Genomic DNA, 12,904 nt, shown 5'->3' with positions numbered 1-12,904 from the left:
TGGGTGCTGAGGTGCAAAACGCACTACAAGACCCAGGAGGTCTCTCCACTGCACCTGGATGGATGTAGCTGCTACTGTTCTTTTTACAGGTTTCACCAGCAGCAAGGCTGAATGAGCATCCCAGAGGTGCATATAGACAGGGAACACTAATGCAGCTGGCTACACAGACTCCCACAGACAGAGCAGGGCCTTTTTCCCGCAGCTACCAAAAAGAATCACATAGACATAAGCACAGCTATCCAAGACCTGTTCTTCCTCTCAGTAGCAGATGAGTTTTTTGTTATTGTCTGTTCTCACCTTCTTGTTAATATTTGTGTGCTTGTGTGTTTTATTTATTGCTTTCCCTGTTATAAAGCTTTTACTTAAGCAGGTAATGAACCAAATGCTCTCGCATTTCCTGTACCCTGACAACTGATAAGTGCTTGAAATACCTGTTTTTGTCCTTGCTTATACAAAAAAAAAAGAAAAATTCATCAAGCAGTGGTGGTTGTTTGATTAGACTCAAGTCTAGATGTGGTATAAAGAATTGAAAAAAACCTTTGTGTTTCTGTGTCCAATATCCACTAAAAGCATGTTTTATAGAATGAAGCAGAAATGCATCTGTACAAACATTCATCTCTAGCTTTACATAAAATTCTAGGTCTTCACTGGCAGAAGAAAAGAGACCAGAAAAAAGTTCTGCGCTGAGTCAAATGAAAGAGTAAGTCTTGGTGATGGAAGTACTTATAATCAAAAAGTTCTCTGATGTTGGCAGAAACCATGTTTGTGTGGTAATACTAACAGTATAGGTCTCTTACTGTTTCAATAACAGCCCTTATTTATAATGAATTGTAATTTGGGAGGGGAGGGTGGTTAAATAGCATTTTGCTTTTAATATTAGGTTTTTGGATTATTCCATTTTGCAATAGAATGAAAAGCAGATTCCAGAGTTTATGTATTAGCTAACTTGCTGGTAGGTTGCATTGCAGGGTGGTTCATTAAATTGAATGTCTGGCACACAAAGCAGCAATTCAAAACACTAACAAAAGTAATGTTTTTCCTTGGTCTGTTAAAATTGTAGACAGGAAGAGAAAAGTACTCCTGATCATGAAGAGGAAGATGAGGAGGAAGAAGCAGAGAATGGGGAGGAAAGTCAGGATGGTCCACTTCTAGTTCCTCGTGTGAAAGTAGCAGAAGATGGTTCAATTATTCTGGATGAAGAAAGGTAACAAATTCTGTGCCTGGGTCACGAACAATATATGCTACATTGCTGCTTAATTTGTGAATAGAGAACAGTTACTTTGGATGGGGACAAGCATGAATGTATTTATGTGTTGAGAGTTGAGCTATCCTAGCTCAGGAAACAGTGAAAATGTGGCAAAATATGAGCAGCAGTTGTCTGCATCTCAGTAGTGGCAAACTCTCTTTATGAGAAATCCTTTTGGAGAAGGAGATAGAGAGGAATAAGTCATATTTTATTACAGTGAATGAATACTGAATGTTTTTCAAACTTCCGAACATCTTCTGTTTAGTTAACTTCTTTTGTTAAGCTGCATATGTAACAGTTGTATGTGTCTGCTTACTGTTATTGAGTTGTCAGTATGATTTGCTCCAGCTTTGCATCTTGCACATTGCTGCTTTCTTCAGCTGTCAGTGTTTTCAGTAACTGCTTAGAATATGGCATTTTTAAACTATTAAATTATCAGATGATTGAGTTCCCCAAATGAGATTTAGGCCAAGGTGTAAGGGTAGAGAAGTCCTGGTAAAAGAATTTGAAAGTATTCTAAAAGAATATGGAGAGGCTTTTGCGGTTTTGCAAAACAATTTTCTTAACTATTAAAAAGACAGTTGTTTTTTTTTAAGGTATTTAATTATGTCTGTCTGTCCTGTGTCTTAAATCTTAGTAAATTTACTTGCACAGGCTGAGTAGGATAATGATTTCTTGCTGCACTCTTCCATTAAAATACATGCTAATGTAATTATACTGCTTAATCAGGTTTAATAAACTCTGACTTGTGGCAAGAAAAATCTGAATAGCTGGCTTATACATATCTACTGTGTGTCTTGTTAGCAATATTTTCAGATAAGTTTCTTTTTGTATTTGCTTTTCCAGTTTAACTGTAGAAGTTCTAAGAACAAAAGGTCCTTGTGTTGTAGAGGAAAATGATCCCATCTTTGAGCGTGGCTCTACTACTACATATTCCAGCTTCAGGAAAAGTTTTTACACAAAACCGTGGTCAAATAAAGGTGAGTATGTTTTTGGTTTCAAGTTTTGAGTCTGCAGAAAAATCTTAGTTTACCATCTATGCTTTGTACTCAACAATTTTTATTTCCAGTGGGTAAATGGATCTACTTATGTGTGACATAGTCTCAACCCTTTAAACTCTTACAACAAGCAGAGCTGTGATGTTTACTGTGAAAATCGGCATTTTTAAAAAACTCATTGCCTTATAATACCCAGACTACCTGTGAATTTTTTTGTCATGGATGTTTAGATGCTGTCGAAATGCTAGTCTGCCTTATCAAAAGCGTAATTTCGGATTCTAGTATCGAGATATTTGCAGTCTATATGGAAGTTAGCATCTTTTAACAGCTTCTTTACTTGGTTCTTCCAGCATGGGGAGGAATAAGTTCTATGAGCCATCTCTATGTGTAGTCATTTCATGCATGTGGACAGCTGTGTTTTATGAGTGGGTGGGTGGTTTTATTTATTATGCCCTCTGTGAATTGATCTCTAGGCTGACAACACTGTACAAGACTTTTTACAATTGGAAATGTTTTATTACAACTGTAGAGGGGATAAATTAGCTTACTGTGCTGCTTTTGGAATGCACTCTTTTCCTGTCAACAAACAATAATGGAGATGGTATTTTTGCACATTTTTTTTTCTGATTTCTGTTTGTCATTGTGTTCATAATAAAAATGAACATTGGCAATTTGGAGTTGGTTACGTTTGATTTACTAGCTTTACAAAAGGTATTTCACATTCTGGAGTTTTATAATAGGTTAGATAGTTCTTTCTGTTAATAGTTCATTGAACAAATGTTACTAGAGGTACTTAGGTGAAATAACACACATACTCCAGCCCAGCTGAAATTACAGCCACAGTAGGTAACCTTAAAGTTATCTATCTTGTTGCATTAAGCTTGAAAAGTGTTTTTATTTTAGAGAGCAAGAAGGATGGTTAATTAAATACTTGTGTGTGTAATTTATTTTATTTCTTTTTCCCTTCACCTTCAGAAACAGACATGTTCTTTTTAGCTATCAGTATGGTAGGAACAGACTTCTCCTTGATTGGACGGCTATTTCCTCATAGAGCCAGAGCAGAAATTAAGGTAAAAATTAAAGCACCTCAGTAAAGCAATTAAACATCTGTTTTCACTTTCCTGTTTCTCACTTCCTATTCCTGTGATTCCTCTGTTAGTATTGATAATTTTGATGCGAACTGGCTCTGTAGCAATGCTTTTTTAGTAACTGTTTCCAAGAGGTAGTAAGTATCTGAAACATTAATACGCTGGGTTGAATTCCAAACAACATATCTAGTAAATCTAGCGTATGTAGATGCCGTTTGTCTCAATTTTATTTTAATTGAAGAATGCTGCTAAGCATAGAATCATAGAATGGTTAGAGTTGGAAGGGACGTTAAAGATCATCTGGTTCCAACCCCCCCTGCCATAGGCAAGGACACCTCCCACTAGACCTGGTTGCTCAAAGCCCCATCCAGCCTGGCCTTGAACACCTCCAGGGATGGGACATCCACAACTTCTCTGGACAGCCTGTTCCAGTGTCTCGCCACCCTTAGAGTAAAGAATTTCTTCCTAATATCTAATCTAAATCTACCCTCTTTCAGTTTAAAACCATTACCCCTCGTGCTGTCTCTGCACTCCCTGGTAAAGAGTCTCTCCCCAGCTTTCCTGTGGGCTCCCTTTAAGTGCTGGAAAGTTGCTATAAGGTCTTCCTGAAAACTTCTTTTCTCCAGGCTGAACAACCCCAACTCTCTCAGCCTGTCATATAGGAGAGGTGCTCCAGTCCTCTGGTCATCTTTGTGGCCCTCCGCTGGACCTGCTCCAACCGGTCCATGTCCTTCTTGTGTTGGGGGACCCAGAGCTGGATGCAGTACTCCAGGTGGGGTCTCACAAGAGCACAGTAGAGGGGCAGAATCACCTCCCTTGACTTGCTGGCCATGTTTCTTTTGGTGCAGGCCAGCCTGCAAAGTTGGCTTTCTGGGTTGCAAGCATGCATTGCCAGGTCATGTTGAGCTTCTCATCAATCAGTATCCCCAAGTCCTTATCCTCAGGGCTGTCCTCAATCCATTCTCTGCCGAGCCTGTATTTGTGCTTGGGATTACGCCGACCCATGTGCGGGACCTTGCACTTGGCCTTATTGAACTTCATGAGGTTGGCATCGGCCCACCTCTCCAGCCTGTCCAGGTCCCTCTGGATGGCATCCCTTCCCTCCAGCGTGTCTACCACTCCATACAGCCTGGTGTCGTTGGCAAACTTGCTGAGGCTGCACTCGGTCCCATTGTCCACGTCGCCAACAAAGATGTTAAATAGTACTGGTCCCAGTACCGACCCCTGAGAAACACCGCTCGTCACTGCTCACCTCTTGGACATGGAGCTGTTGACTGCAACTCTTTGAGTGTTACTATCCAGGCAGTTCTTTATACACCGAGTGCTCCATCCATTAAATCCACATCTCTCCAATTTGGAGACCAGGATGTCATAGTGTTAAATGTTTCGCACAATTCCAGGTAGATGATGTCAGCTGCTCTTTGCTTACCACCGACACTGAAACCTCTTTGTAGCAGGCCACCATATTTGTCAGGCGCAATGTTGGCCGTCACCAGTCATCTCCTTAACATCCGTAATTGGGTGTTTGGTGAGATTCTTGTGTGTTGCCTCTTTTGTGGTATCCAGCTGGGAAAATCTTTGATATTTCAAATCCTGCTTAGAAAGGAAGTAAGGACAAAGATATTGAAAATAATAAAAAATTAAGACTGGTGATATCTATTGCTGACAGATTTTATATTTAAAAATTAATTACAAACTTGTTTTCTCTGGGTGTGCTTGGAAGTTTTAACAACTTTAGTTGGTAGAAAATTGTGTTGTGTTCAGGAAGGTTTACCTTGATCTGCTGTTTTGTACAATATATTGTTTCATTTCTTGCTTACTGAAAAACACAAATGTACCTTTGCTTTTAGAACAAGTTCAAACGTGAGGAAAAAGCTAATGGATGGAGGATAGACAAAGCTTTCAGTAAGTAAAGTAAATGTACCCAACCCTACAATGAGTCATTAAACGGTAGTCATCTTTTTTCATGGTAATTTTTGTGCTCTGCCTTGCTTGAATTAATTGTAAAGAGAAGTTTTATAGGTGAGTTCAGAAGCTGGGGAATCTTAGGATTTTATAACAAGCATGGTTCACAGTAAAGATCTTTAGGTTTAATTTCTGGCTTTCTGTATGTCTGATAAAGGAGATTAATCTTCAACTGAATATATATAGGAAAGTTTATATTATTCTGATTCATGAGAATTTGTAGCACAGTTACTTACTGTAAACTGCTTTGAGAATCTTTAAAGGCTTTGTGTGTTATTTGAATGAGCTATATAAGTCCTAGAGCAGCATGTTAATACATTATTTGATACTATGATACAATTTGTGTATTTGTCACTTAGTAAATTTTTAAATTACTAAATACTCTAACCTTTTTACTATCAGTTTTTTAAAACCAAGCTACCGTAATCCATATATATGTCAACTCTAGTCCCTGCTCAAGTGATACAGAAAATGTTTACAAAAACAATTCTCTGGTTAAATTCATATAATCTTTGCTTTTTAGTATAATAACATGTACCACTGATTATTTTACAAAGCAGACACTTGGAAAAATTATCAACTTCGAATAATTTTTTTTTTTTGCTTTAATCTGGTAGAAGAAAAGCGTCCCTTTGATTTTGAATTCTTTGCCCAGCTGCTTGAGAAGGTCTTAGCAGATGAGGAAAAGAGGAAGCAAAAGACTGTTAAAGGCCAGAAGCCAAAGGCAAAGAAGCCATCAAGGCCTCGGAAGAAGCCAAAAGGTACTTCAAAAGAATGTTTGAGATATCATTACAGAGCACTGGCCAGTCGTGTGTTGCTAGGAGAGGAAAAGTCACATAAGGAATCTTTTCCTTCTCTGTTCCAGACAGGGCAAGAGGATCTTGGCTTGATAGCATAACAATTTACTGATATGCAAGATGGTAATAATTGGTAGCAGCCAATTTCCTGAGGTGTGTTTTCTCTGGGCGGGAATGTGAGACCATGCTGAGATGAGTGATCTTTCACAGTCTGAAATACTGGTATTCTAAACAGGATATTCTAATTTAAAAGTTGATAAGAATCTCCATGAGTTGCTAACCAATTCACTTTTAGAATTCTTGGCCCAAACCCATATTTTTGGCAATCTCTTCTGTGAGTTTTAATTTAAATTTTTCTTACATTTTAAACCCTTTTAAGGGTTCTCTTTCTCCTTTAGTTAGACTCCCTAAGTCTGAAGGGTGTGATTCTTTGAAGGAATGTTGTAAAAGTTGTCTTTGTTTTGTGGTCTGTTCAAAATAAAGAATAAAGATTATGTTTAATTACTATTGATCACCATATAGTACCTTATAACCTCAGCACCTGTGAAAGGACCTTTCACAGATGTGCTGAAATTAAGAACAGTTACACTGACACCATTTCATAAATTCTCTACTAATTCTGTCGGCTTGTTCACTTGTTTGTGACTGTTTGTCACTTCACTTTGTTCCACAAGAAGCATTTTTCTTTTAAGTGTTGTTGTGGAACAAACAAGTGAACAACCTTTTTAAAGGGGATGCTAGCTAGGAAGCAACATCGCTGTTTAATTCCTAAAATTAACATAGTTGCTGCTTTTCTATAGCCTTGATTTCAGATTTGATTAAGTAAAACATCCCACCTATTAGGACTTACAGCTACATATAGAAATTCTACTCATAGACTGTAATGGTAGATTAAAGGTACTTTATCTGTAAAGCAATGTGAGTATGCTTTTCTACTTCTCTTGCATTTTGGATTTCTTAATTATAGGGGAACAATTTTATATAAGAATAATAAAAAGGGCAGGGAAAGGTTCATGGTGGTTGATGTTCTGTGTAAATACAAGATCAAGACAAAATGTCCTGAAAAGGGGAGCGAGGAGAATTTTAGAAACTTGTTAAACCCAGAAAAGAACTTGTGAATTATTATCTAGCTAATAATTCGCTTTCTTATATAAATAAGGATGATTAACTACAATACATGTATTGATCAAAATTACTTCTCCCTGGCATACTTCTGCAACCATCATCACCTTTTTCTGCAGAGATATAATAATTCTTTTCAGCAATAGCAATGTCTGTTTTTCCTGGATCCAAAAGTGACTGCATAACCTGCTAAAAAGTATAGGAACAAGAACATTTACTAAATTGCATCCTATACTAAATTACATCCTATATTGACTTTACCCTGGTGTTGTCCCATGTACAGAATGTGTTTTGCTTTTAGTGTTGAAGTTAATCTATGCTGAAGCTTTTCTGTTAAGTCAGTGACTGACTTCTCATGGCTCGTATGCCTGGCAGGATATTGGCAGTGATGTATGAATTCACAAGATGTTGCTACTGGAAATGTGTTTGTGATTCATGGCTCCTAGACTGATTAATATCAGTCTATTAATCAGGAACCATATTGTCTCAATAGCAAAAGCTGCCAGCACAGAAGCTGCTAATGATCAAGATGATCTTCAGGAAACTAGAATTTCTGATGCGGAAACAGAAGCAGATACTGTGATGGCTGAGAAAGAAAATGAGGAATCTTCAGGCATTTCTGAACAGGGAGAAGAACAGGTTGCATTAGAGCCAGCATTAGCAAAGAAGAAGAGAAAAAAAAAGAGAAAAGATGAACTTGAACAGGAAGTCGAGAATCTTTCAGAAGAAATGGCAGTCCCTTCGAAAATTGCTGAAGAGAAATCCTCTAAGAAAAGTAAGAGGAAAAAATGCTTACTGTCAAATGTTCAAATATGAATTCTATATAAAGACTTTACAAACTTAAAAATGAGAAGTTGGATTTTGATTCGTATCACTGAACTGCCTAGGGAGGTTGTGGAACAATGCCTTTCAAAATCAGTTTTCGTACTAAATCTAAACATTTTATTTCTGCTGAGAACAGTTCTCATAAATCTTAATACTTAAGCATTTTCTACTGGGATTTTTTGTTTTAAATTGACTCTTGCTTCACTGCAGCTAGGATGTGAGAATTGGAATTATAAGATATTGCCCAGAATGTCCAAATTGATTTAATTCTTATTCATTAGCAGACAAAAAAATGGTATGTGATGCAAGGAATGATGGTCATACTGCCTGTAGAGAAGAATTGGGTAGTGTTATTGAAGGAAAACAAGGTGAGACTGCTGTTACAGAGGAAGAGAGATCAACATCCGGTTTATCAGTGGGTGACATAATGGAAGGAGAAAGTGATGACAATTTATGCAGGTAATCTTTACAATAGAAAGCTTAGGCAAAATAAAATTGTTTAAAGTTTTAATATTGGTTTTATATATTAGTGCTTATTATGTTAACATGGCATAAAACGGGCAGGTTTTTGGTTTCTGAAGGACTGTCCTGTGTTTTAGTAAGCTGTTTGTAATTTACAGTCTCAATATAATCTCTGTCCTGATGGCTGCCCTTGCAGATTTAATTTACATTAATTTACATTAATCCCATCCAAAATGGCTTTCACTTTTTTTTTTTAGGGTGTTAATGAAGGCTATTGGCTTATCCTAATTCCTAATATTTCTCTCATAGCACTGCTTGGCAATGTCGCCTAAGTAGTGTTGCTATACACTTGGAATTTATATCTGTTTTTAATAAGATGGTTCTTGTGGGAAAAAAAAGTTGTTTGGACTTTTATTTGTGCAAAACCTGTGTTGGAGGCAAGCTTTTGGGTTCAGTTTTGGGCATTCTTTTACTACAGAGAAGGGAAATGTTTGTTTTATTAAACTTGTTATACAAGACAGTGGTAAATCTAAAAGGTCATTATGAAGCTGTTGGTTCTTCAGAATTCTGCATCTTAATGTTGTATTTAGCTGTATTGTAACTGTTTGATCTTTCATACAGATTCCCAGAACTTTTATGTGCTTTAATACCTCTTTGGAAGAATATGAAGGAACAGTATTTGTCTTGTGAACTCAACATAGGTTGTTATAGAAGATCGGAGGAAAAATAGCTTCTGCATACAATATTTATATTAGTAAAGTCTGTTTAAAAAACTGTCTAATCTAGAATATTCAGATGGGGTTTTAACATCTTCTAATAGTATTGCAAAAGTACGAAAGTTGTTTTAAAGCTCATATCCTGCAAATACAATCAAAGCTTGTCAGATTCTCTGAAACACATGTAGTTATTTAATGTCAAAATTGTATAATTTTTCTGTGCAAGTTGATCTATCTGTAAACTATAACAGCTTTTTTATTAAAGTACACTAATATATGTTTTTGTATGCTTTTATTGATTTCAGCTTTGAAGATAGCAATGATGTTACACTAGAAATGGAATCTGCTAAACTGAGAACCCTAGATATTAGAGGTGATGCATCACAAGAAAGCCAGATTTCAGAGTTACCAGTTTCAAACATTAGCAGCAAAGACAGACAATCTGAAGAAACTAGAGAAACAAAGGTATTTTTATTATTTATGTAATTCTCACTTCTTAAGGTCTTCCTTTTTACCTCTTCCTCTTTACCATTAAAAGTGTTTTTGTAAATCAAAGCCATTTTTTGGTTGGTTTTGTGGTGTTTTTACTATGAGGTGGAAAAAAGACAACAAGCCTGAGAACCTCACCAAAATTTAAGTGCTATCAATTTGGCTGGCTTTAATACGTTGTCTATTATACTAGATTTATTCAGAGGGCATACTGTGCATGCCTGGCTTACCTCATAGACAATTTAAGCACCTGAACAGTTCAGTTATTCGAAAGTGAAGCAGCACAATATCAACAGTAAAATCTTGGAGCAAGATTTTGCTGGCGTACACTTACTAGTGCAATGGTAGGAACTGATTTGAGCACGATGAACATTGGGTTGTTTGTGCTGCCTCAGAATGGAAACCTGTGTAAACTCTTGTCCACTGGTACTAGCTGCCATGAGGTGTTTCAGGAAAGATACAAGAATCTGGACCAAGACTGAATGATCTTTGTTTGGATATGTTCTAATCAGGTCCAGCAGTTTAGAAACTCCATGTGATTGTGTCTGGCTTCTTTTGAAGCCTGTGGCGCACCTCACTTTTGAGTTTTTCTAGTTGCTTTCTTACATCTGTGTGTACCTTTGTCATAAATTGCGTACTACAGCTGAGAGTTCATTCCTTTAACTATTCACTTAATTGAAAAAGTAAATTCTTTGGTTTGGTTTAAGCCTGATGCCTGGTTGTTTAATATGGGTTGTACTTCCATTGTTCTGTTCCTGTTAATCTTCTCCAAGCTATTCTTGTTTATAATGCTACTTTTTCCTCTCTCTGACAATATTGTTTTCAAGCTGGTGAGTTCTGATCTTGCATTTCTCCTCATATAGAGAAAGTTCATTCCTCTCATCATCCTTCTATCATTGCATCATTGTCATTTTTGGAACTTAATAAAGTTTAAAGACTTGTGCTGAGATGGAATGATTTACTTTCTCATGTGCTTTCTAAGACAAAGAATGATCTTGTGGCTAAAGTTTGTGGTAAGATGTAAGGGAAGTCTAAATCTTTGTATTTCCCTATTGTAACTGGCAAATTATTTGTCCTTTGGCCTTTATTTTAGATTCTGTTACCCAAAAAAAAGTCTGAATCTTAAAGGAAAATCAGCTACTTACAATCTTGGCAAATACTAAATGCCTGTAGTTGGAAATGTTATAACAATACAATCTCCTGATATTAGTTGGAATAATATGTATAAAAATCAATGAACTGAACGGCAATCAATGTACTATCTACACCAGCCTGTTACGGTGGTGTCAGTAGCCTGAGTAGCTAAGCTGTCGGGCTGACGTACAGCCTGATAACCTCTAGAACCGACAATTTCAAAAGACCTTTTATGTCAGTTGTAATTCTCTTGGGCTGTTGTGGTTTATTTAGTTTAAAAGTCTATAAACATAATCATTGACCTAAAACTAGAGATACTCAGCCAACCAGTGATGTGAAACATGATTCTATTAATATTGAATAGATAAAGTAGAGAAATAATGGTTTTTATGCAGTGGGGTTTTACCATAATTCACTAAATAGGTTCTGTAAAATATTTGCTGTGTTGTAATTTTTTTTTTCAGAGTGATGGTCAGTGCTTTCTAGGAAAATTATTTAAATACTAGTAATGATAGCTGATGCTGCCTAAGGAGTCAGTTATCAGCTTCATACAATTAAAAGACAAAGAAATGGGCTAACGGGAACCTCTTGAAGTTGAACAAGAAGTGCAAAGTGCTGCACTTGGGGAGGGATAACCCCAGGTGAATATGTGCTGGGAGTCACCCAGGTGGAAACCGCTTTGTAGAAAAGGACCTGGGGGTCCTGGTGGATACCAAGTTGAACGTGAGCCAACAATATGCCCTGGCTGAAAAAAAAGACTAATGGTATCCTGGGCTGCATTAGAAGTTGAGGGAGGGTAGTCCTTTTCTCCCCTCTCTCCCTCCCCCCCACTTCAGTGCTGCTGAGGCCATACCTGCAGTACTGTGACCAGTTCTCGGCTCCCTGGTACAAGAGACATGGACATACTGTAGATAGCCTGTCAAAGGGCCATGAAGATGGTGAAGGGACTGAAGCATCTCTCCTATGAGGAAGGACTGAAAGAGTAAGGACAACTCAGCCTGGAGAAGAGAACACTTGGGGGGGATCTCTTCAATATCTATATAAAAACCTAAAGTGAGGGTGCAAAGGGGACAGAGACAGGTTCTTTCCAGTGGTGCTCAGTGATAGGACAAGAGGCAATGGGAACAAACTGAAAGACAGTAGGTACCCTCTAGTAGGTACTTTTTCACTGTGAGGGTAACTGGTACAGGTTACCCAGAGAGACTGTGGAGTCTCCATCCTTGGCCACTGTTCAAAAGTCATCTGGACACAGTCCTGGGCAAGCAACTCTGGGTGGCCCTGCTTGAGCAAGGGGGTTGGTCCAGGTGACCTCCGGAGGTCCTTTCCAACCTCAACTATTCTGTGAATCTGTTCTTTTTTCTCCTTTTCTCTACATTGCAGCAAAACGTTCTTCTACATTTATCGTTTAATTTCCACAACATTTTTTTTTCCTTATTCAGAACAAAGACATACATGACTTACATAGACTAGATGAAAAGCAGAGTGCATCAGAAAGTGATTCTCAGTCTGAAAGCATGTAAGTAGAATTATTTTACCTTGCAGTGGTACTTGAGCTAAACCTGCATTGACTTAGTTTGGATATAATTCTGATTGACCATAGTAGCTTGGACTAGACAGTAGATCATGGTAACTTTTTTCAAGATTCCGCAAAGTTTTTTGATAGAAATTTTGATTACTGAGGAGCAATGCTTAGACTAAGAATTAAGATGTTACATGCGAATGAGGGGGAAGATTTAACTAAGCTTAGAAAAAAGTTAGCCCCTCTACAGTCAGCAAGAATGAGATGTGGGTTTTTTGGGGGGGTTGTTTTGTTTGTTTGTTTTGTTTTTTTTTTTTTAGTAAAAGGGCCTCACTGTATTCTTTGAATTTGCAGCTGTCCATCAGAGCTTATCAGCTGCACGCACCATGTATGGTGTATTGATACCTTCCTAATTGGAAACTGTTGCTCTTTAGAACTCAGCGTAAGAGTCTAAGAAAAGACACCTCTCTAGAAGATAATCCAAGATGTCTCTGTCTAACCTGTGCTCTTTTATGAAGTTAATCTTTGTGGCTATTTCTTACA

The 12,904-nt window shown here is 37.5% G+C and overlaps 1 protein-coding gene across 1 annotated transcript in view; it reads left to right on the top strand.

Annotated features, from left to right (window-relative positions):
- BDP1 (BDP1 general transcription factor IIIB subunit) overlaps nucleotides 1-12,904 on the top strand; it is a 58,290-nt gene that overhangs the window by 5,319 nt on the left and 40,067 nt on the right. Inside the window, exons 4-13 of the mRNA XM_082497106.1 lie at nucleotides 641-700; nucleotides 1,061-1,204; nucleotides 2,093-2,226; nucleotides 3,220-3,314; nucleotides 5,183-5,237; nucleotides 5,915-6,058; nucleotides 7,710-7,991; nucleotides 8,323-8,500; nucleotides 9,525-9,684; nucleotides 12,282-12,358. Coding sequence (XP_082353232.1) covers nucleotides 641-700; nucleotides 1,061-1,204; nucleotides 2,093-2,226; nucleotides 3,220-3,314; nucleotides 5,183-5,237; nucleotides 5,915-6,058; nucleotides 7,710-7,991; nucleotides 8,323-8,500; nucleotides 9,525-9,684; nucleotides 12,282-12,358 — 1,329 coding nt within the window. The remainder of the gene's footprint in view (nucleotides 1-640; nucleotides 701-1,060; nucleotides 1,205-2,092; nucleotides 2,227-3,219; nucleotides 3,315-5,182; nucleotides 5,238-5,914; nucleotides 6,059-7,709; nucleotides 7,992-8,322; nucleotides 8,501-9,524; nucleotides 9,685-12,281; nucleotides 12,359-12,904) is intronic.

Source organism: Vanellus vanellus, assembly GCF_965231255.1.
Source record: "Vanellus vanellus genome assembly, chromosome: Z".
NCBI classification, from domain to species: Eukaryota; Metazoa; Chordata; class Aves; order Charadriiformes; family Charadriidae; genus Vanellus; species Vanellus vanellus.
The sequence above is the reverse complement of the archived record's forward strand: the minus strand, read 5'-3'. Positions and strand labels throughout refer to the sequence as shown.